At 41.6% G+C, this 25,017-nt stretch overlaps 1 protein-coding gene across 3 annotated transcripts in view; it reads right to left on the minus strand.

The window, feature by feature from the left end:
- orc5 (origin recognition complex, subunit 5) overlaps positions 1-25,017 on the minus strand; it is a 132,647-nt gene that overhangs the window by 69,148 nt on the left and 38,482 nt on the right. For all 3 annotated transcript variants that reach the window (XM_068059740.1, XM_068059741.1, XM_068059742.1), the window contains 4 exons: positions 16,168-16,279; positions 12,859-12,989; positions 6,723-6,771; positions 3,704-3,794 (listed from right to left, as the gene is read on the minus strand). In XM_068059740.1, the coding sequence (XP_067915841.1) occupies positions 3,704-3,794; positions 6,723-6,771; positions 12,859-12,989; positions 16,168-16,279 (383 nt within the window). The remainder of the gene's footprint in view (positions 1-3,703; positions 3,795-6,722; positions 6,772-12,858; positions 12,990-16,167; positions 16,280-25,017) is intronic.

Genomic DNA, 25,017 nt, shown 5'->3' on the forward strand with positions numbered 1-25,017 from the left:
ATTATACATTTCACATAATACAAAGTTGGAAGCCTGGAAGCATTGTGAACTGTGAAGAAGATAGTGTAGAACTTCAAAAGGACATGGACAAGCTGGTAGAATGGACAGACCAGCAGAAGATGAAGTTCAATGTGGAGAGAAGTGAAGCGATTCGTTTTGGTAGAAAGAACATGGAGACACAATATAAAATAAAGGGTACAACTCTAAATGGGGTGCAGGAGCAGAGGGACCTGGGTGTATATGTGCACAAGTCATTGAAGGTGGCAGGACAAGTTGAGAGTATGGTCAATAAAGCATACAGTATCCTAGGCTTTATTAATAGGGGCACAGAGTACAAGAGCAAGGAGGCTATGGTGAACTCATATAAGACACTAGTTCAGCCTCAGCTGGAGTACTGCACTGCATTTAAGGAAAGATGTGAAGGCATTGGAGAGGATGCAGAAAAAGATTCACGAGAATAGGTCCAGGGATTAGGAACTTCATGTACAAAGATAGATTGGAGAAGTTAGGACTGTTTTCCTTGGAGAAGAGAAGACTGAGAGGAAATTTAATAGAGGTATTCAAAATCATGAGGTGTCTGGACAGAGCAGATAGGGAGAAACCATTCCCATATGTGAAAGGATCAAGAACAAGAGGACAGAGATTTAAGGTAATTGGAAAAAGAAGCAATGGCGACATGAGGAAAAACATTTTCATGCAGGGAGTGGTTGGGATCTGGACTGCACGGCCACAGAGTGCAGTGGACGCAGGTTCAATCGAAGCATTCAAAAGGGAATTAGATAGTTACCTGAAAAGGAAGAATGTACAAGGGTAATGGGGAGAAGGCGGGGGAATGGCACTAAGTGAATTGCTCGCTTGGAGAGCCAGTGCAGACATGATGGGCCGAATGGCCTCCTTCTGTGCTGTAACAATTCTGTGATTGTGAAAATCAACTTTTTCTTTTATTCACTCATGATATGTGGGCATCGTTAGCAAGCATTTATTGCCCATGCCTAATTGCCCTCAAGAATGTAGCAGTGAACCACCCTCTTGAACTGCTGCAATCCGTGTAGTGAAAGTCCTTCCACATCGCTGTCAGGTAAGGAATTCCAGGATTTTGGCCCAGTGATGACTGAATGGTGATATAGTTCCAAGTCAGGATGGTGTGTGACTTGGAGAACTTGCAGGTGGTGGTGTTCTCATGTGCTTGCTGCCCTTGTCTTTCTAAGTGATAGAGGTTACAGATTTGGGAAATGCTGCTGAAGACGACTTGGCAAGTTGCTGCAGTGCATCTTGTAGATGGTACACAGTGCAGCCACTGTGCGCCAGTGGTGGAGGGAGTAAATGTTTAAGGTGGATGGGCTGGTAATCATGAAAATATTTCACGTAAATATGTTCTTTCTGCAACTAGTTCCTCAGTCTCACCAACAGTCCACTGTTACCACAGTGAAAAAGAAAGATAATGGGACATCTATCAAGAAAAATCTTTTAACTGTTCTGACACACTGTGAGGAAACATAAATAGTGATCTAGGAGTTGAAGTACAGAAATGGAACATTTGCTTTGAATGGGGACAGGTTCAGCACATCACATACCCTAAAGAAACCGAATTAAATGTCCAAGTATTATATTGCACTAAGCTGGGGGGGATTTAATACGTGACGCTAGATCCTCTATAGGGCTATCTCTGTGCAGTCCAGAAATCCAGAGAGAGTTTGGTGGTTTGGTGATGGCATTTGTTTCTCCATCCAGTGAAAACTAGTGGCTTCACAGAAGGAAGTTTAATTAAGATAACTGGAACTGCACATGTGTGATGTATCATTAGCCAAGGTCTGTGACTAGGTGACATTCAATTCTTGTTGCAATTTAATGCTACCAGCTTAATAAGTCAAGTGAATGAGAATTGCTGAAAATAGAGACATGTTGTCAAAGATTTTCGTCTTGCACTCATCAGGACAATACACAAGAATAACCAATGTAATGAAAACAACAAATCTACTGCATGGTAGGCAAGTAAACTCCGATTGGTAGAGGCATTGCCATAGAGACTGTACCAGCTTATGGTGACTGACAGTTAACTGCCAAGCTCTGTTTGAAATTTAAACCAGGCAGTTTGACTGATTGGTCAAGACATTGCCCTGAGGAATGAACCAGCAAATGGCTGTCACTTATTTTGTTCAGCTGAAACAGGCACAATGTGTAGATATGTTCTTTCTGTCTGCAAAAAATAGGGCCCTGTGTACTAATATATGCAGCTTCCAGTATGTGCAAATGTGCCATACTGCGAGCCTGACTGGCAATCTTAAATTGGTTGTCAGTGTAATTCTTAGCACACTGAGGATTATTTAGCAAATGTTGTCCAACTGTGGAATCACATCTAATGTTGGACACTATGTTATGAGCTTTGCAAGCACGGGCTGGTTGGGTACGGCCTGTACCTTGCCCGTTGCGAACAGCGGAGGTGACATGTTGCTTGATACAATCTGCCAGTATTTGGGACGTACGGCCTATATATCTAGCATCACACTGGCAATGAAATTCATATATCACATTACTCATTTGTGTGATAGGCAGGACGTCTTTTTGGCTTGACAGTAGCATCCTGTTAATGGCGAACACCACACGTGTTGCTACTGCATAGTAGCAGCGTGAAACAGCCAGCTTTACCTGTTGCTCAAATTTTTTGGGATACATTACCCTTCCAGGGTAATTTGAGGTAGACTGGGCACTTTTCAGGGCCGAAAATGACGGCCTTAGGCCCATTCATAAGTTTGCACAATATACAGCGAGAAATGATCTGATCAGAGTAGTCATTGTCACACAGGATATCTCCGATTCACCCTATTTCAGCATCAAGCTTGCATGGTGAGCAAATGGTTCGGGCCCTATTTACGAGGTTGCCGATAAGGCCAATCTTATAGCCTGTGGAACTGCAAGAATCCCAAAGCGTGTATTGACCAGTGAAGGTAGGTTTGCAGTAGACCATGGTAGAGAACCCTTTAACAGATTTCTCAACTAGCACATCAAGGAAAGGGAGCTCATTTGACTGCTCCATTTCAAAGGTGAATTTCAGCGCAGGATGGAACCCATTAAGACATGCAAGGAAATTATTACATGCAGCTGCAGATTCGCTGGTTGATTCCTCAGGACAATTCCTTGACCAGAGTCAAGCTGCCTGGTTTAAATTTCAAACAAAGCTCGGCAGTTAACTGTCAGTCACCGCAAACTGGTGCATTGTCCATGGCAACGCTTCTACCAATCAGAGTTCACTTGCCAACCAATCAGCACTCTCTTCTCATGCAGTATAAGTTGTTGTTGTTTGCCCTTACACTGGTTATTCTTGCATATCGTCCTGATGAGTGCAAGACGAAAAGCTTCGACAACATGCTTCTATTTTCAGCAATTCTCAAGTTCTGTACTATCAAGTGAATTTTTTAGCCAACATTGCAGCCACTAGCAAACTGCTCCTAGCAAGGTCTGAGTTTTAGTAGTTGGTCTTCATCTTTGTCACCCTGGTAATGTCTCACTTGGGCTGAGATCACATGTAAAACCAATAGTAAAGTATTTGCAGGCAGAGAAGAATAATTAGAGTCATGCTGCTTACCTATTCAAGAGCCACATTTTTGACTCTGGCAATATTCTGGGATGCTCATCATCATTTCTCCAATTTTAGATAAACAAAATACTATTGAATGGGTACACTTTTTATTCATAAGATGATTACCTTGAGATTTCTCGTAGATAAACTGTTTGCATTGCTTTTTTTAGATGTGGTTCAATGTTTCTCCAAAGCCGATGAGTATCCTCTTCTTTGGCTTGAACAAAAACATTGAAGAAGCTGATCATTGTGTCTGCATTTCCTTTCTGCCCTCTATATCTTGCTAATTTAGCTCCCCAATGTCTAATATTCCACTCAATCAGGAGGGAAGGGCAGTCTCAGATGACATCTTTCTAACCTGTTACTAGACATTCTTAACCACCAAGAAGGAGCCCTGATACAAGTTAATGTTATCTTCTTCAAATAACGTGCTAGAGATTGATTTTATTTTCCCTCCTTGCTCCCAAACCCCGGGGAAAGCCCAACAGTAAACTAAATTTGAAATCACATCTTCTACATTAATCCATTCCATGATGTCTCTAGAAAATTGCACTTTTAAAAACCAGTTTATTAAGCTTCATCACAATATTAGAATACTATTCATAGACAATGCCTTCTTTAATAAGTGCAATACAGTTTCACCATTAGAGGGATAAAACCAACTTTGGGTATTTTCGTTAAATATCACTTTATAATAAAAGTGAAGTTTTCAGAATGAGAATAATACTAGACAAGGCAACAAAGACAGTACGTTCAAACAAGGGAGACTAAACATCAAGTATGATGCAGAACAGAGGGACAAAACATTTTCAACTGGGAAAGCTCAATGACACTCAAGCAGCAAGGAAAATCAAAATTAAGTTAAGACGTCTAACATTCTTCTTCATTCCTTCAGTGCCCACACGCCAATAGATTATGCCAAAACTGGGAAACTCTACAACGTTAAGTTTAAGCAGAATTTCAGGGCAACAACAAATCATTTTTCAGGTTGAATTGTTAAACTAAAGACAACAGGATGGTGAGATACCTTGGCGTTGCATGTACAGATTGTATTTAGTCGAAGGCCACAAACCTAGTGTAGAAAATTGCTTAAGGGCTGTGCTGATAAATACTCTATAAAGCAACTCAAGCAAGACTTCACTTATATGCCTTCTTATCTCATCCTTTTTAAAAGTTGCTTACAGATGTACTACTTACAAGAAGTCCTGACCTCCAATTCGCACAAGGAGAAAAAACAAAAACGATATTACGTTGGTATTTAGCTGCAAGGTCACAAATCAGTGTTGCAGAGCAGAACTGCAAAATATGCTCTAGACTTGCTATGTTTGGCATCCTTGAAATGAAGGAGGCAAAAAAATTCCACATCTGAACTTGTGATTCAAAAATCCCATCTCCGTGAGGGAGAATTGAAAGATAGAATAAGCAGCATTTTTACAAATAATAGTGAGTTTATGGTGAGCACAGACTTGGCAATAATATAGCAAAATTCATTTTGTATCTATGCAGCAGTCAAATAATGACACTGTTCAATGAAGTAGATTTAGCATAGAGGGTATTCTGCCTAATACAGTTGTAGCAAATCTTCTCTTCTGACTCATTTTATAGCTCCAGATAAGATGGAAAATGCAGAATAAAAAAGTAAAATTGAGGAAAATTATTTAACACTATGACAAGCGATAATACCCATCTACAGTTAATTTTTCTTTTAAAAAAAACTTATTTGAATCTGTCAAGCAATGTAGACATGTATACAGTCCTTCACCATGATCAGATGATGGAGGGATTAGCTACAGAAACAAAAGGCACTGTATTTCTCATTATTGACAACTGTGCATGGCAGAAATGAAACAAGAAGTTATTTAATTGATGCATCATTCATGTGACTGATCAGACAACACATTACAATTCATTGCCCCTCATTAATTATTGCCTAGATGTACACTGAGCAGCTCTAGTGGCACAACTTGGGATTTAATTTTAGCCAACAGTCAAATTCAGAAATGATCCTAACTAAGCAACAGGAGCCACTGAATCTGAGATAGCGCCAGGGACCATGACTTAGAAAACAAATATCTAAGCAGGCAGAACAATGATCAACTAAATATGTAATGACCAGGTCTAAGCAGTGTACATAGGATAATCATTGCAACTGAAATTTGACCTATGAAAGGTGTTGAAATATATTTGCATGAAATTGATCTAGGGATATAGTGCATTTGAGACTTACATGCCAAATTGCAGCAGCAACAAAGCAAATATAATGCTTTGTTCACAATATCATATTGCAGATCTGGTCACTAAGATACAAGGGACATATGCAAGCCCCTGAAGGAATGCAAAGATCCCTAGCATCAAAGGACTCAGTTACAAGAAAAAAACTGGAAAAGCTTTGAATCTTGGTGCCTGAGAAGGGACTCTCATGCGAGGAATACAGGGTAGTAAGCTCATACAAAAGTTAAATCAAGAATATTAAACAAAGAGTCACAGATAACGCACAAATGTCAAATATGGAACAGAGCGATTAACACTTTAAAATGGACTTACAGATACAGCACTGCAGTAAAATGCCAGGAATCATTTAATAAAACAGCCGGGGGAAGGGAAAAGCAAGATATTTTTCCTGCAAAATTCAACTAGGATGAGGTTAATGGTCTTCATTATCCTGATCCATCTTGTGATTCTGAGTATAATCTCGAACAATTTTCCTCAGTTTGCTCTTATCTGAACCTTTAGATAGCAATCTGTGTAGCTGCAGATTGTTGCACCTCAACTTTATTTTGCAGAGTAGCACTTCTCATCAGCTAGTCATCGAATGGCCCCATGTACAGTCTGCCATGGCCTCTTAGTTTGAGAGGAAGCAGAATGATGGATAGCAGCCCAAAGGGAATTGTAACCACCAGTATTTTTTTTTTAAATTAAGCCGCAAGAATTATTAAATGTTCTTTTGGTTCTTCTACATCACTGCAGCACAACTTCAATTATGGAGAAAGGTTTATATTTATATATGCCCTTTACTTTTACCAATTATCAGATAACCCTACAATGGCAAGGACCAATTTAATAATTACTAATTTTTAAAATGGGAAGTTTTTCCTCAATGCAGTTATTTAAAAACAGAAGCTAAATCCTCTTCTCTAAGGCTTACCGTCTCCTCTTTGTACAGGCTCACAGAACTTTGGAAAATTTAGTGCAGCCTAAAATAGAACAAATGAGCACTTCAGTAAAAATGTTAATTCATTTCATTGCCACTAATTGTTAAATCAAACCTTATTATCTGCTAGCGTGCAAAACAAAACGATAACATTTTTAATTTTAAATGAATCACCTTCAGGCAGTGTTAACCCAGTCTCTTCAATTCACTGATAAATTAACCATGTCACTTGGGAGAGATGAGCGGAGAACTGGTGTGAGTAATTGAAATATTTCACAAATGGTGTAGTAGAGGTTGCTCTAAGATGGAGAAAGGCACACTGTTGCGGCAGAGAATTGGGAGCTATAATCCACATCAAAACATGCTATACCTCCTCTGGGAGTGCTTGATGCTAACAGTGGGGTTTCTAAAATGGATAGCATTCCATTCAACTTTGATAAATTCAAAACAACATTAAAATGAATAAACTATCACATTGATGGCTCAATTGAAAATACCTAAGCGGGAGACCTCAAGTCAATTCCAAGGCAATACATAAGTGATTAAGTGGTTCACATTTTAACAGTACTAAAACTGTTTTGAAATCACAATTTTTAATTCAAGATTTCATTCAATCTCAAAATAGTCTAAATGCAGACACTATGAGGTTTTAAAGATAGCCACTAAATATGACCAATTTAGCCCCAATTGTGCATGCCATTTTTGACTGCTGCTCCTCAGGCACTGCCTGCACCTATGTTCCACTGAGGCGACCTTGTAGTTCTGACGAAAGGGCACGGACCTGAAAACGTTGGGTGGAATCTTGTGCTGATGGAATATTTTCAGGAATCGGGACCATTTCTAGGAACAGACCTAGCACGGACCCAAAATGAGAACAGAAAGTGCCCGAAATACTCAGCAGGTTTGACAGCATCTGTGGAGACTGAAAGCTCCAGAGCGATCTTCCGTAAAGAGACCTCCTAATTGGCCGCCCCCACCATCTAATTAAGGACTGCCACTGGGAGGCCACCTCCATGGAGCTGCCTGCCTCCGTGCTCAGCGGGAGTCCACTCCGATGCCAAAAAGATCCCAGTGGAGTCCTCCCCATCCCCCTTATTGGTGCCTTAACTGATTATTGGCTATCCGCCGTCAGATGGGAATGCGTTGGGGAACCGACCTGATGCCCTTGTCTCCGATCTTGCTCCCGGTCCTTCCTTCAAATCTGCCTCAGCAGGGCCTCTACAAATGCTGCCTAACCTGCTGAGTGTTTTCCAGAATTTTCTATTTTTATTTCAGATTTCCAACATCCACAGTATTTTACTTTTCTTTGAGAAAATATTGTAAGGTCAGCTGATTGAACCATTACTGTGGCCTTCCTGACACTTTAGCAAAATTTACATGCCATTATTATTGAAAATAAAAAGCCCAAGTGAAAACAAATGTGACCTTGTGTGAGACATGATACAAAGATCACTGGAATACAAAACACATAATCTAAACACTAATGTAACCTCTGGCAGCAGACTACATTTACCTGCCTTTGTCATCCAGATGAAATAAACTGTTCTGGCATAACTCTGATTTTGCATTTAGAAGCCTGCCAGGCTCGTGTGCCAGTGATGAAGGCGGTAAACACAATGAGACATAACCCATTAATATCAAACTCCTCTTCTGCTTTTAATGCCAGAATGCTTAATGTTTGCTGACACATCTTTCAATTTCTGCCACATTTTATTTCAGAGACGAATAACTCTTTAAGATGCTATAATCTTTGCATATAACTGCTTTCAAATAGTTGTCTCCTTTTACATATATACCTTCTGTTTGCCATTAAATTTTTTACAGCTGATGAAGGAAGTGCCAGCTAATTGACTACAACTATCAGTCTCTACAGTAATGATCACAATTTAATAATTAAACATTGCTCCCAGTGCAGAAACAGTTATGGTGAATATGATTATCCAACCTATCTATGTGAAAAAATCATTGGCGCACACTTCCAATCCACAAAAACTTAGTTTCAATGATCATGCTTTTGTTACACTTTGTGTCAACTTTGTCTACACATTATGAACTGAATTTTATGAGCCCCTCTACGTTGGGGTTCGTGGTGGAGGGGCCCGTAAAATTATGCCGGGAGAGGCCCGCCTCGACTCCCAATGTCGAGAAGGCCCTGCCAGATATCAGCGGTGGCGAGGCCTCAGTGAGGCCCCCCCGCCGCTTGGCAGCGGGGCCTTCATCTAAATATTTAAATGAACATTAATTAGATGAAAATGATCTTATCTGCCAACGGCAGCCATCCCACTCCGATTTTACAGCGAACCAGCCACAACTCCGTTGGAGTCCCGAGGCGTGACACTGGTGGGCAGGGGGGGGGGGGGGGGGGAGGAATAAAATATCAGGGCGGGAGGGATGGGGGAGCGGGGAAACGTACACCTATTGGATGTGGGGATGGTGGGAAGGAGTTGAAGGGCAAAAGTGGAGAGGCTGTGGGGGGGGGGAGGGAGGGGATGGAAAAGAGTTCATGCTGGGAATAAAATACATTACAAAGACAACAGACAGTAAACACACCATTGTGGGGGTTGGGAAAGGGCCTGCATGTTTTAATTTTTTTTTTATTTGAAATAAAAATTTTCCTACACCACTTTAAATATTAAAATTTACCTGAAGAGCTTGAAGCCCTTTAAAAATGGTGCTGGCGCCTGTGCAGTGGCGCAGGACGCCTTGGCCGGGGACATGGCAGCTGCCCCCCTACATCATCGGGGGCAGACGCTCTGCCCCCCCCCATTTAAATCAGCCCCCCCCCCATAATATCACGGGGGCAGTGCGGCGACACTTCCGTGTCAGAAGGCCACCACTTTCACAGCGCACCACCGCGGTGCACTGATAAAATTCAGCCCTATATTTGGTCTTGATGGTCGGTGTACAAAGCAACAACAAATCAACTGGTATATTATTAAATATTGTTGCCGCTGGTGTGCACTTCCTGTCCACAAACCCTTCCACTATCAACATTTCGGTAATACTTTTGTCTACATTTACCATGTAAACTTATATGAATACTTTTTTTGGAATTCCAATGACAAAAATTACCTGTTAAGATTACCTTTCATAACACTGGTGACTCTGTACAGCCTCCTCATTCACTGGCACTACTGTACCTCTACTTCTGAAGCCCACATTATTTTGCATTTCTGCTTTAAGAAAGTATTTGTTCCCTGCAGACCCAGAATTAAGTTACTTTTCCTTCCTGCCACTTCTTGACCTGTTGACACACAGGAATTCCAGCCTGTTGAAGAATCTTGTCTCAAGTTCTTTCGACTTTATACCTCTGACACCCAACTGCTTTTCCCTGGTCTCCCTACTCTTTGGCTTTATGTCCCACTCACTGATTAGTTTTCTCCCAGTCCCTCTTTCTCTCAGGAAAAAAAGTTCCTTTTAACCTCTTCCCAACCCCATACTTCAATTTCAAGCACGTTATTGTCTGCTTGTGGCTGAACACATTTAAAATAAAATTGCAGGTCCCACTCCCACAATAACTTTTTTTTAAATTATTTCATGAGATGTGCGCATCGCTGGCAAGGCCAGCATTTGTTGCCCATCCCTGATTTCCCTTGAAAAGGTTGCGGTGAGCTGCCTTCTTGAACCACTGCAATCCATCTGATGCAGGTAATCCCAAAGTGCTGTAAGGAAGGGAGTTCCAGGATTTTGATCCAGCGACAGCGAAGGAACAGTGATATACTCTGGATGGTGTGTGGCTTGGAGGGGAACGTGAAGGTGGCGGTGTTCCCATGCATCTGCTGCCCTTGTCCTTCTAGGTGGTAGAGGTCACGGGTTTGGAAGGTGCTGTCGAAGGAGCCTTGGTGAGTTGCTGCAATGCATCTTGTATATGGAACACACCACTGCTACTGTGCATTGGTGGTGGAGGGACTGAACGTTTAAGGTAATGGATGGGATACTGATCAAGCGAATTGCTTTGCCCTGGACGGTGTCGAACTTCTTGAGTGTTGTTGGAGCCACACTCATCCAGACAAGTGGAGGGTATTCCATCATGCTCCTGGCTTATGCCTTGTAGATGGTGGACAGGCTTTGGGGGAGGCAGGAGGTAAATTACTCGCCTCAGAATTGCTGTCTTTGACCTGCTCTTGTAGCCACAGTATTTATATGGCTGGTTCAGTTCAGTTTCTGGTCAATGGTAATCCCTAGGATGTTGATGGTGGGGGATTCAATGATGGTAATGCCATTGAACATCAAGGGGAGATGGTTAAATACCCTCATGTTGGAAATGGTCATTGCCTGACACTTTTGTGGTGCAAATGTTACTTGCCACTTATCAGCCCAAGCCTGAATATTGACCAGGCCTTGCTTCACATGGGCACGGACTGCTTCAGGAGCTGAGGCGCTGCAAATGGTACTGAACACACTGCAACCATCTGCGTATAACCCTAACCTTATGATGGAAGGAAGGTCATGAAGCAGCTGAAGATGGTTGACTCTAGAACACTGAGGAACTCCTGCAGCAATGCCCTTGGACTAAGATGACTGGCCTCCAACAAGTACAACCATCTTCCTTTGTGTGAGGTACGACTCCAACCAGTGGAGAGTTTTCCCTGATTCCCAGAATTGTTACAGTGCAGAAGGAGGCCATTCAGCCGATCGTGTCTGCACCGGCTCTCCTATGAGCATTTCACCTATTGCCACTTCCCAGCCTTCTCATAACCCTGCACATTCTTCCTTTTCATATAACTGTCTAATTCCCTTCTGAATGCTTCAATTGAACCTGCCTCCACCACACTCTCAGGTAGTGCATTCTGCTGCGTGAAAAAGTTTTTCCTCATGTCGCTTTTGCTTCTTTTACCAATTACTTTATGTTTGCGCCATCTCGTTCTCGATCCTTTCACGAGTGGGAACAGTTTCTCCCTATCTACTCTGTCTTGCTCCTCATGATTTTGTCCTCGAGCCCTCTGGGACATCCTTTTTCTCCAGCACTGCAATGCTCTCCTTAATCAATACTACCACTCCTCCCCCTTTTTCTCCCTATCCTTTCTTTCCTGAACACTTTGTATCCAGGAATACTTAACATCCAGTCCTGCCCCTCTTTGAGCCAGGTCTCTGTTATAGCCCCATTGACTTCAATTTTGCCAGGGCTCCTTGATGCCACACGTGGTCAAATGCTGCCTTGATGTCAAGGGCAGTCATTCTCACCTCATCTCCGGAATTCAGCTCTTTTGTCCACGCTTGGACTGGCTGTAACGAGGTCAGGTGCTGAGTGGCCCTGGTGGAACCCAAACTGAGCATCTGTGAGGAGGCTATTGCTGTGTAAGTACCACTTGAAAGCACTGTCAACGACACCATCCATCAGTTTGCTGATGATCGAGAGGAAGCTGATGGGACGGTAATTGGCCGGATTGGATTTGTCATGTTTTTTTGTGGATACGACATACCTGGGCAATTTTTCACATTGTCGAGTAGATGCCAGTGTTGTAGCTGTACTGCAACAGCATGGCGAGGAGCACGACTAGTTCTGGAGCACAAGACTTCAGTACTACTGCAGGATGCTGTCAGCCTTTGCAGTATCCAGTGCCTTCAGCCATTTCTTGATATCATGTCAAGTGAACTGAGTTGGCTAAAGATTGGCATGCAATGCTGGGGACCTCAGGAGGAGGAAGAGATGGATCATCCACTCGTCAGTACCTTCGGCTTTATTACTCTCCCGATCTGCTGCTCTGTCTTTGGTCCGAACACCAACCTCAACAATCCCATTACAGGCACGGGGGACTGGCAAGTTTGAAGCTGTGTGTCTAGCCAGAACTGCTCTACCTGTTCAGGCAATCAATTATGGAGTTATCTGTAACAAAGTGGGAAGAATCCAAGCCTCCAGTGATTAATAAAATCTTGGAATAGTTGACCAATGAGCCAGACTTGCTGGTCAATCAAACGTACACCTACTTCACAGGCTTCCCAATCTCAGCAACACTGCAGTGAGGATGGAAAACACAGGTAAAGTTCTCTCAACCACCATCTAGGTGACCACCTCACAGCAACACTGGCAGATATCTGACTCTCTCAGAATGCAGCTCATACAGAAGGGGGGGGGTGGGGGAATGAGGAGAAAAAACATTCACTTCCATACATATCATTAAAAACTTACCAGATGTCGCAACTCTTTTAAATCTCGGCAGACAGCGTAGAACACTCCAAGTAGAATGTTAACGTAAGAAGCATAAAAATCTGCAGAGAACTCTGGAGGATGATCATGTGAAAGAATTTTCTGGAGGTCAACTGAAGTTAGAAATAAGCAGTTTCAGTGATGGTAACTGTCACATTACAATATATTAATTTAGTTCATGTCTTATTTGATATTAGTCATATACCTAGATCATTTAGAAATCTCCACGTAACCAAAATTAAATATTTAGAAATGAACAGAAATTGTTGGAAGAACACAACAGCAAAAATTCAGATAGAACAGTTGGAACAAGTTCCCACTGCAAGAGTCCAAAATGAAATTAATTTAAATGGACTAAAATAAAACAACCTTTTCCCACCCAACCCCCATGACCCCACAAATTCATTAGCTGAGCTTAATACATGCTAGTGAATCTCCTAGCCTCTTTCCAGATTCAAAACCTTTAGTTGAAGGTCCAGGGAGAGAATTCCAGAGCATAGGGCCTTGGTAGCTGTGGGCACAGCCACTAATGGTGGAGCGATGAAAATCTGGGATACGCAAGAGGTCAGAAGTGGAGGAGCACAGACATCTGAGGGCTCTAAGAAGTTAAAGAGACCGGGAGGGAAGAGGCCATGGAGGGACTTGAAAACAAGGATGAGAATTTTTTTTTTTTTAAAGTAACAAGGTGGTACCAACCCAGGAGTTAATTTAGGTCACCGGCCCTGAGGATTGATTCCACTGTGTCAAAGAAGCTGCTCCAGGATTTTACACTAAAACAGAACACCCTTGCTGATTTTTCAAAAATGTCCATCAGGCCAAAATGTAACTATTTTTGAAACATGAATAGATGCTGTCATGCCACGCAATAAACACACAAGCAAATAGAGACAGGAGGAGCAATAGCTGGAGTTCATTTACTGTTTGTGGATTAGATGTACAGTTTTTGACTGCAGTTAAATCTTGCAGTTTTCGTTAGGGCCCAGTGCACACTTTCACTTGTTTAGCTGCAGGAGTCTTCTTTCTTGAGGTTTAAGTGGCTTCCGTGGGTGCCTGGAAATTCGAGAGAAAGTGGTGCTCTCTTCAAGTTCAGTTGCAGTCTTTCTTCAAGCTGTTCTGTGAGCACAATTCAAAACTCCAAGTTGACCAGCAGGTTAATCATGTGACCTACTCCCTACCTGGGACATCCTTTCCTGCACTTTGTGGATTTCAAAGCTCTCAGTGGTGGGGGGGGTTTGCATGGTGTAGTGCTGTCTCTTACACAGACAAGATGTGCATCACGGTTGCCCAGACCAATCTCTCGTTAATTAAATCAGTGAGCAGTTCCCCTTGTCTCCTTTTTTTTCATGTCTTTTAGAATGCAAAACAAGCAGTCATGTTTCGGTGGTCTTTTGAACCAAACTATTTTTTTTCAGTCCAGTAACAGTTTAAAATTAATGTTCCATATGACGAAATTAATATTTCTCATTTTGGCAGGTGTGGTTTTCCTGACAACATATATTTAAATGTTTACCCAGTTACCGATACGGTCAATCACAGACTCTACTTTTATCCCAGAATAAAATACATCAACCAGGTTTCTTTAATAAACAACAAAATTATCAGTTTATTATAAAGCAAGACATAACCACTAACAAAGCAAAGCATTAGCATGCAGAGTAAAATATGAAAGTTCCCTTTTTCCTTAGCCCCTCAAACACACACACACCGGTTAACCAAAAGACTTTTTTTTTGTAACAGCTCTAAAAAGAGACAAAAAAAAATACTTTGGCCAAATATTTGCTAATTCTTGAAGAAAAAAAATGGGAAGTTGTCAGTTGTCGCTTTTTTGGTTTTGCGTCCCAAATACACGTAGACGGCTATCGCTGGGACCTTTCTAGAAGAGTTCTTTTCAGGCAATGTTGAAGATCAGTTTGGCAGGTTTTCCAGGCGAAATGCGGCATCAGGGGTTTCTGGCAGGACTTTCAGGAGGAATGCAGCATCAATTTCTCTATTTCTTACACTCTCTTCAAAGAGCTTCTCAAAGAAATGGAAAAGGCTGAGCTGGGGTGACTGCTCTCTTGGCTGTTTTTTTTTTAAAAACTTTCAAAACACGCCACACCACAATTCACTGTCCAAAGCAAAACCGAAAACATCTCAAGAGTCAAGCACCCTGACCCTTATGAATTTTGACCTGTCACTTCTCTGTAAACATCTTCCCCAGGTCAAAAAGCCCCTGCTGGCTATTTAACTAAAGACAGGTGACTTCCAGCAAATGTTGTTTTCTCAGTGTCCCTTCAATGACTCCAGTGAAAAAAAAATCCATGGATTCCTTTTCAGTTTTCCCAAATAAAACAATGTTCATAATTCTAAAATATATGAGTCCTCAAAAAATACTTTAAAAATATAGAAGCACAGTCATAACATCTGCCACAAGCTGCATAACTGCCAATCCCTCATTGCTAAAAAAACCCTTTTGTTGTTAAAAAACCCTAAAAAAACAACAATTACTAGTCAAGTTCCACAGTTGCTCATCATTTCTAAAGTGCTGTTACTACTCAGTCAAGGTATGTTGAGGATTGGGCTTCTCAACTGTTTTGAGTGGAGCTGATGTTAAAAGTACAAATCCTACCCATTCGCTCATCATCTTTTATTACGTGGACCAAAATAGCAGATGTTTGACCCAATTTGTAAGGCTAAGAACAGAAGAAATATCAGGGTGAAAAAAGTGCAGCAGGACTCAGCAATCAAGTTTTGAAAGAAAATGAATGCAGAATTTCAATTTATTAAACTGCAGTGATCGTAAACAAATAAAAGTTTGTTTCATGCAATATTATATGTAAGTGTGTCTCATGTGCGTCAGCTGTGGTTCAGTTGGTAGCACTCCCACCTCAGAGTCAGAAGGTTGTGGGTTCATGTCCCACTCCAGAGACTTCAGTAAAAAAAAAATCAAGGTTGACACTCCAGTGCAGTACTGAGGGAGTGCTACACTGTCAGAAGTGCCATTTTTCAGATGGGACGTTAAACCGAAGCCCCATTTGCCCTCTCAGGTGGACGTAAAAGATTCCATGGCACTATATTGAAGAGCCGGTGTACTATCCCTCAATCAACATCACAGAAACAGATTATCTGGTCATTATCATTTTGTTGCTTGTGGAAGTTTGTTGTGTGAAAATTAGCAAATTTCTTACATTACAACAGTGACCACACTTCGAAAGAACCTCATTTACTGTAATGTGCCTTTTTAAGAATCTTTTCTCTATAGTGTTACTGTGTATTACCAAAGAATGAAAGCTATAAATAGTTGCATTTTACCTTTGCTGTAGTCAGGGAAATACAAGGTTAAAGGCTCAAAGCAGCCTGTATTTGGCCGAAATTTTTCCCAAACAATCTCACTGAGGAAAATAACAGTTACATTTTCTTCAGCCTGTGAACGAGACAAAAGTTGACATTTTGTTTAAAAAAAAATTTTAAGTCATTGCACAACTTATTCCCAAAGAGGAAGGAAGCATCATACCAGTTTATCATCAGCTTTAACACCAACCTACAGATCTTATAGTAAAGAGTTGCAAATAATTAGATGTATGACTTTAGACAATCTGGAGGGCTACTACGAGGCAGTATGACTCCCAGGAAAGGAAACTATGAGCTAAGGAGACCTTGGCTGATCCTGGAAAACCAGGCTACAAGGATCTGAGCAGTCTTTAAGCTGATCTGCAGCTTTATCCACAGTTTGCAATGAAGCCACTCCATGGAATACGGGTGGTTCCTCATACTATTGATCACCAGAGCATCGTAGAAGGGGGAGATACCCTACTTTAACATGTTCATACCAGTGCCACAGTTGACGTTTTTTTTTTAAAAGAATGCACTTTCGAAGAAAAAAAATCCTTACAGTTTCCTTCCACTTTGTCGAAAAAATTCTTAAGACAGTTATTCCAATGTCATAATTAAATTGAATGCAATAACCAAGTTAAAAATCTATTTGCAATGGATATCAACTTTTGTTGTCGCCACTGAAGTGGAAATAATCTTAACTGAATTCCTTGGAGGTTACGAACTTGGCACATATATAGGTCTTAACTTCACATTTATGGTTTCTCTATAGACTTGTGCCTCGACTTACCCAGAATCAATCCAGTGCAATGGAAACCCCTAAAATGTGAGAGATTTTAACACTTTTGGCATTGCATATATTGTAGTAGTATATACTTAAAGACTCCACCTTATGCCCCTCCTTTTAGACATTTTGCCCACCTCATCCTTTCTTTGATCTTCCTACATTGCAGACCTCCTCTGAATGAGAAAGAGCACGAACTAATTACTCTCATCCTCCTACAATAATGAAGTTCCTCACATTAGGTTTGTGGAAAAAGCTAAAAACTGCAGATGCTGGAAATCTGAAATAAAAACAGACAGTGCTGGAAATACTCAGCATCTGTAAAGGACTGATAACTTTTCCTGCATGGTCTTATCAGAACTGGAAGAAATTACAGAACAACATTTCAAGGAACAAAGGGGGAAAAAAACACACAAAAACATGAGAAGCAGAATTACCTCTAAAGTCCTTAATTGGAAAACAGGAGATGGTTGAATAGTTAAAGTGACGTTAATAGGAGTTACAAGGGGCTATAATGAACAAAATTAAAAATATGAGACACAAAACATAGAAATAAGTGAGGTGAAGGAGAGGTAGGGGATTTTGGAGCGGGTGGTGCAGATAGAAATGGAAGTAGAGGAAAAGGTGGTCCAAGAGCCAAGGAGACCCATTTTCTTTTCTGGCAGTAAACTAGGAGTTTCATTTCTGCTTTTTCTTCTCGCTGCTCTTAGCAAATATAAAAAGTGACAGCTTCCAATAGCATGAGCTACTGTAAACTGCTATTTCGTTCTGCCTTGCGGCTGAAGCCTCAAGCTGCAGACCAGCAACTTTTTTCCAGGATAAGACTACCAGGCAAACAAGAAAAAAAAGTCATCTGATTAGTTTCAGAAATATACCTGGGTGAGAGTCAGAGACACATGGAGTGAGTTAAATTGGTTTTAAAAGTGTATTACATACAAACATACGAATTCGGAGAAGTAGGCTATTCGGCCCCTCACACCTGCTCCGCCGTTCAATAAGATCATGGCTCATCTGTTTGTGTCTCTAATTCCGCACTCCCATCTACCCCCAATAACCTTTGATTCCCTTGCCTAACAAGAATCTATCCACCACAACCTTAAAAATATTCAATGACCCCCACCTCCACCACCTTCTGAGACAGAGAGTTCCAAAGTCGCACAACCCTCAGAAAATATTTCTCCTCGTCTCTGTCCTAAAAGGGCAACCCCTAATTTTTAAACAGTGCCCCCTAGTTCTGGACTCACCCACAATGTCCTTTCTACATCCACCTTGTCAAGACCGTTCAGGATCTTATATACTTGAATCAAGTCTCCCCTCGTTCTTCTAAACTACAGTGCAAACAAGCCCAATCTGCCCAGCCTTTCCTCATAAGACAACCAGGTATCAATCTAGTAAACCTCCTCTGAACTGCCTCAATGCATTTATATCCTTCCTTAAACAAGGAGACCAAAAGTGCACACAGTATTCAAGATGTGGCCTCACCAATGCCCTGTATAACTGAAGCATAACACCCACTTTCCTACCTATCTTTGTGTCTTCTGCAAATTTAGCTACCATGCCAACGCTCCCCTCATCTAAGTCATTGATATATATTGTAAAAAGTTGAGGGCCCAGCACAGACCCCTGCGGGACGCCACTCGTCACATCCTGCCAATCAGAAAAGGACCCATTTATGCATACTCTGTTTTCTGCCAGCCAGCCAATTTTCTATCCATGCTAATAAGTTACCCCCTACACCATGAGCTCCTACTTTGCACAATAACCTTTAATGTGGAACCTAGTCAAATGCCTTCTGGAAATCCAAGAACAGTACGTCAACAGGCTCCCCTTTATCCACAGCGCATGTTACTCCTTCAAAGAACTCCAATAAATTTGTTAAACATGATTTCCCTTTCACAAAACCATGCTGACTATTCTCGATTACCTTGAGTTTTTCTAAGTGCCCAGACTGTAAAAGCTTCTGTAAGTACGTAAAAAGGAAATGTTTGGCTGAGACAAATGTGGGTCCATTACAGGCAGAGTCAGGAGAATTTATAATGGGGAATACAGAAATGGCAGAGAAGTTAAATGATTACTTTGTGACTGTCTTCAGAGGAAGATGCAAGAAATCTCCCAGAATTCGAGATCCAAGGGACTAGGGAGAATGAGGAATTGAAGGAAATTATTAGTAAGAAGGCTGTATTGGAGAAATTAGTGGGGCTGAAGGTTGATTAGTCCCCAGGACCTGATATTCTACAACCCAGAGTGTTGAAAGAGGCAGCTATGGAGATAGTGGATGCATTGGTGATCATCTTCCATAGATTCTGGAGTGGTTTCTGCAGATTGGAAGGTTGCAAATGTCACCCCACTATTTAAGGGAGGGGGGAGAGAAAACAGGGAACTACAGACCTGTTAGCCTTACATCAGTAGTAGGAAAAATGTTAGAATCTATTTTAAAGGATGTGGTAAATGGACACTTGGATAATAATGATCCGATTGGGCATAGTCAACATGGATTTATGAATGGGAAATCATGTTTAACAAACCTGTTGGAGTTTTCTGAGGATGGTATGAACAGATTTGATCAAGGGGAGTTGGTGGACGTGGTATACTTGGATTTTCAGAAGGCTTTTGATTAAGTTCCCAACAGGAGGTTGGTTATGGATTAATGGTTGGTTAACAGGCAGAAAGCAGAGAGTAGGAATAAACGGGTCATTCTCACATTGGCAGGCTGTGACTAGTGGGGTACCAGAAGAATCAGTACTTGGACCCCAGCTGTTCACAATATATATCAATGATTTGGATGTTCAGTCCAAATGTAATATTTCCAAGTTCGCAGATGACACAAAACTAGGTGGGAATGTGTGTTGTGAGGAAGATGCAAAAGTGGTTGCAAGAGGATTTGGAAAGACTTAGTGTGTGGGCAAGAACATGGTAGATGGAATATAATGTGGAAAAATGTGAGGTTATCCATTTTAGTAGGAGGAACAGATGTGCAGAGTATTTCTTAAATGGTAAGAGATTAGAAAGTGTAGATGTACAAAGGGACCTGGGTATCCTCGTCAATAAATCACTGAAAGCTAACGTGCAGGTGCAGCAAGCAATTAAGACAGCTAATGGTATGTTAGCCTTTATCACAAGAGGATTTAAGTACAGGAGTAGCGAAGTCTTGCTTCAATTGTATAGAACCGTGGTTAGACAGCACCTGGAGTACTGTGTCCTATGAAGAGAGAGATTGGGGAAACTGGGCCTGTATTCTCTAGAGTTTCAAAGCATGACAGGTGATCTCATTGAAACCTACAATACTTAAATGGATAGACAGGGTAGATGCAGCTAAGATGTTTCCCCTGTTTGGGGAGTCTAGAACCAGGGGACACAATTTCAAAATAAAGGGAGAAGCCACCTAGGACAGAGATGAGGAGAAATTTCTTTACTCAGAGGGTTGTGAATCTTTGGAATTCTCTACCCCAGAGGGCTGAGGAAGCTCAGTCATTGCGTATGTTTAGAGATCGACAGATTTCTAAATACCAATGACATAAAGGGATATGGGAACAGTGCGGGGAAAAGGCATTGAAGTGGATGACCAGCCATGATCGTATTGAATGGCGGAGCAGGCTCAATGGGCTGAAATGGCCTACTCCTGCTCCTTTGCTCCAATGGCCTCCTTAATGATCAGTTCTAATACCTTCCAAATGACAGATGTTAAGCTAACTGGCCTATAGTTAACTGTTTTCTGCCTCCCCCCCTTTTTGAGTAGAGGTGTTATATTTGCTACTTTCCAGTCTGATGGAACCTTTCCAGAATCTAGCGAATTTTGAAAAATTAACAACACAAAAACTACCTCATCAGCCACCTCTTTTAACACCCGAGGATGAAGTCCATCAGGACCCGGGGACTTATCAGCCCGCAGCTCCATCAGTTTGCTCAGTATTATTTCCTTCCTTGTATTGCTTCCTTGTATTATTTCTTTATTGGTTGCATTTAAATCAGGTTGCCATTATAAATTTGGTTGATCAATGCAGTTGCTACTACCAGTGGAAAATTCCTTATTTTGAAGATTTTCCACTTTAAAAAAAAAAGTTGCTCTCTTCTATTAAGGTAACTTGGCTTGTTAGAAACACACACAGGTTGATATGACAGTAAGATATTTTATTAACTACACTTTTCATTCATTAACCAGCCATTCTGAAAACCTGTATATTCAAATCTTCCTGTAGCTTATCCTACTCAGCTCTGGAGTCTACTGCCTTCATTAACTTTGTACCATTCACACATTTAATACATCTGCACTGTGCTTGTGACTTCAAGTTCCAGATCATTTATAAGTAGGGCCCTCCCAAATTCATGGTCAAATTCTACAAATTTTACAGTCACAGCATTTTAAGAATCATGAATTTCATGATTTCACGTATTTAAAGCGCAAATTTCACTGTCACAACAAACCATGAAAATAATTTACTTAAAACAAAAATACAGACAAGGGAGGTTTCAGGTTTCAAGTGGCATTTATTGTACACTCAAAAAGCTATCGTAAAGAGCTGACTATAGACAGGTCACATTCTTGACTCATTGAAGTCAGTGGTTCAATGTGAGCATGGAACAACCTGCAACCATCTCTTTCTTCATTCCTTGTCTCTCTGCTGTGGACAGCTGACCATGTTTAGACTCAGCTCTCTTCGCGTCCACAGAGTTTGTTGGAATTGCCTTGCAAAGTGGAGGATTCTGCAGTCCACTGAGTTCCAAAACTGCAGCACAGGCAAAGTACAATCTGTTTCTTTTGCAATGCTTTTATAAGCAGGTACCTCCAGCCTACAGTTCTTGTCAAAGCGAGGAATCACATCAAACAAATTTAAATCCATCAACAGGTGCATTTGTGCAGGATCACAGACACACAGAGTTTTCAGAGCACTGCAGAAAGTTGTAGAAACCTCCAAGCTGCTTTTTCTTCACTGCTTGACCCTTCCCCATAGCAGTAATATTGTTTGAGCTTCTTTGCCATGCAAGAAAACACCTCTTGAGCACAGGCATTTAACTCAGCATCACAGTGTTGATCGTTTGACTGTGCTTCTGCCCAGAGCAGTACATACATTTCTTTATTGTAAGCTTTGTAGATTATGACAAGTCGAGATTCAAACCAAATGATTAAATTCGTCAGTCGTGTAGCATTCTTGGCAACAAACTGAACCTCATTAAGCTGAGCAGGGTTACAATGGCTGTTAAAGCCTGTGTTTTCGATGTCCGTGTGAGCTCTTCTGAGACAAAGCCGGAGTAGGATTTCAGGTGACCTGCAAGGTGCTGTACTGCCCAAAACCAAGAATTTCAACGTGTAATTACTGGATCTGGAGGAAGGGCAATGTTTTGTTCCTCAATTTCAGTATTTGCCTGTATCGAAGCTTGCAGCTAGGGCAATGTTTGAAGATCTTTTTAATGTAGCTGACAAGTTTGTCGACTTTACAAAACTTGCTTTTCCACAGCTCACTGACGAGAAATTATATATTACATGTAATATGGACAGCATTAAGCATTACATCTTGGAGCACAGCTTTGAAAGATTTTGTCATCTAAGTTGCATTGTCATGAATGAAAGCAGATACTTTGTTGAAATCTGCTCTGTATTTTGAAAGAGTTTTGATTATTGTTTGGGAAACTGTGGCATAATTAACAAGTTACAATTGGATGCAGTCTGCGAGTACTGTTAGCTTTCCTGACTGTACATCTTCGGCCTTACTGGACATAAAATCAAACAAAACATGCAGCACATAGCTGTCTTGCTCATCGAAGAACTCATCACAAATAATTGCAAAGGACTCACATGCATTCAGGTCACCAGGGAGCGGAGGTAGAGTGGACCCGGAGGGGCGGAGAATCGGAGCTGTGAGTATAAATAACTTACCTCGGGGATTTTGCGGCCTAGTCACCGGGGAGCGGAGGTAGAGCGGACCCAGAGGGGTGGAGCTGCTTTCACTGCTTCAGTGTTCCAACTGAAACCAAGAAAAATCTGAAAAAAGTGATGTCACGGGAAAACTGGTAGGGAATCTGCACTAAATTTGAAAAACTAATTAACTGAAGTAAAGTAGATCTGGCAGGGCAGGCGATGTGCCATAGCTACATGATGTGGGTACTGATAGATCCCATTGCGAGCCACAGTGACCATATCTGCAGCAAGTGCTTGCAGTTCGAAGAACATCGGCTCAGAGTTGATGGGCTGGAGTCTGAGCTTCAGTCACTGCGGCACATCAGGGATGAGGAGAGGTTCCTGGACACTGTGCTCAAGGCAGTCACACCCCGTAGATTAAGTATCTCAAATTCGGCCAGTGGTCAGGAACAGGAGGGTGTGACTGCAAGTGAATTCAGCAATGGAGCAGCCTCAGCCCTTAACCTTGTCTAACAGGTACGGGATACTTGCTCCCTGTGTGGATGAGGAAAAGGACTGTAGGGAGGATGAGCAAACTGACCACTGCACCGTGGTACAGGAGGCCATTCAAACAGGGGGGGAAAAAAGTGGTAGGGGATTCCATAATTAGAGGTACTGATAGCATCCTTTGTAAACAGGACCGAGAGTCCCACATGGTATGTTGCCTACTCGGTGCCAGGGTGAGGGATATCTCTAACCAGCCTGAAAGGATATTGGAGAGGGAGGGGGAGGATCCAGTTGTTGTGGTCCACGTTAGGACAAACAACATAGGCAAGACTAGGCAAGAGGACCTGTTTGGGGATTATCAGGAACTAGGAACAAAATTTAATAACAGGTCCTCAAGGGTTATATCTCTGGATTATTACCCGAACCATATGCAAATTGGCATAGGGATAAGAAAATTAGGGAAGTAAACACGAGGCTAAAGGAGTGGTGTGGGAAAGAGAGGTTCCATTGCATGGAGCACTGGCATCAGTACTGGGACAGGAGGGAACTGTACCGTTGGGACGGGCTCCACCTGAACCGATCTGGAATCAGTGTACTAGCGGAAAGGATAAATAGGGTGGTCACAAGGACTTTAAATTGTGGGGTGGGGGGAGGGAGTCAAGACAGTTTCAAAAACAAGTAGCAGGGCAGAGTAAAGAAACAGTCAGGAACCCTACTTCAGGAACTGCAGATAATGGCAAAACCACAAGAAGTACACTGGTTAAACCAGAAGAAAGAAATAATAAACAGGCGAATAAAGCATCAGTGCTGAGGGACAGGTTAGGGGCTATGGCCCAAATAGGAGTTCTATATATAAGTGTAAGGAATAAACTAGATGAGCTGCAGGTGCAAATGCAAATGGAAGATTATGATGTGGTGGCCATTGCGGAGACGTGGCTGCAGGATGGTCGGGACTGGAGCTAAATATACCTGGTTATAAAGTTTACAGGAGGGACAGGAAAAATGGCAGAGGGATTAGAAATAATATCACCTCATTGGAGAGGGAGGATATAATGAGAGGAAAGCATCCAGTGGAGACCTTATGGGTGGAACTGAGGAACAGAAAAGGATCTAAAACTGTAATAGCTGTTGTATATAGACCCCCTGGTAGCAGTTCTGAGGTGTTAGATTGTATAAATACACAAATTAGGCAAGTGTGTAACAAAGGCAGAGTAGTATTAATGGGGGATTTTAACTTACACATAGATTGGGAGAGGCAGACTAGCATCCATCAGAAAGGTAGTGAATTTCTGGAATGTGTCCGGGATAGTTTCCTACAACAATATGTCTTTGATGTAACAAGGGGACAGGCAATGTTAGATTTACTTATGAGTAATGAGCCAAATTTAATTAGTAGCCTAACTATGCGTGAACATTTATCAAATAGTGATCACAACATGATCGAATTCAAGGTAGTGTTTGAAAGTGAAAAGCACGAATCAGCTACTCAAATTTTAGACTTGGGTACGGCTGACTTTAACAGGATGAGACAGAGACTGTCCACGGTAAACTGGGAAGATCTGTTAATGGGTCAAATGACTGAAGAACAGTGGAGAATATTTAAAGAAACATTTAACAAAATACAGTGAGAGTATATACCCGAGAAGAAAAAGCTCCACTTCACAGACAAAACAGCCATGGTCAACTAAAGAGATTAGGGATAGCA

This window comes from Heterodontus francisci, chromosome 27 (assembly GCF_036365525.1).
Source record: "Heterodontus francisci isolate sHetFra1 chromosome 27, sHetFra1.hap1, whole genome shotgun sequence".
Lineage (NCBI taxonomy): Eukaryota > Metazoa > Chordata > Chondrichthyes > Heterodontiformes > Heterodontidae > Heterodontus > Heterodontus francisci.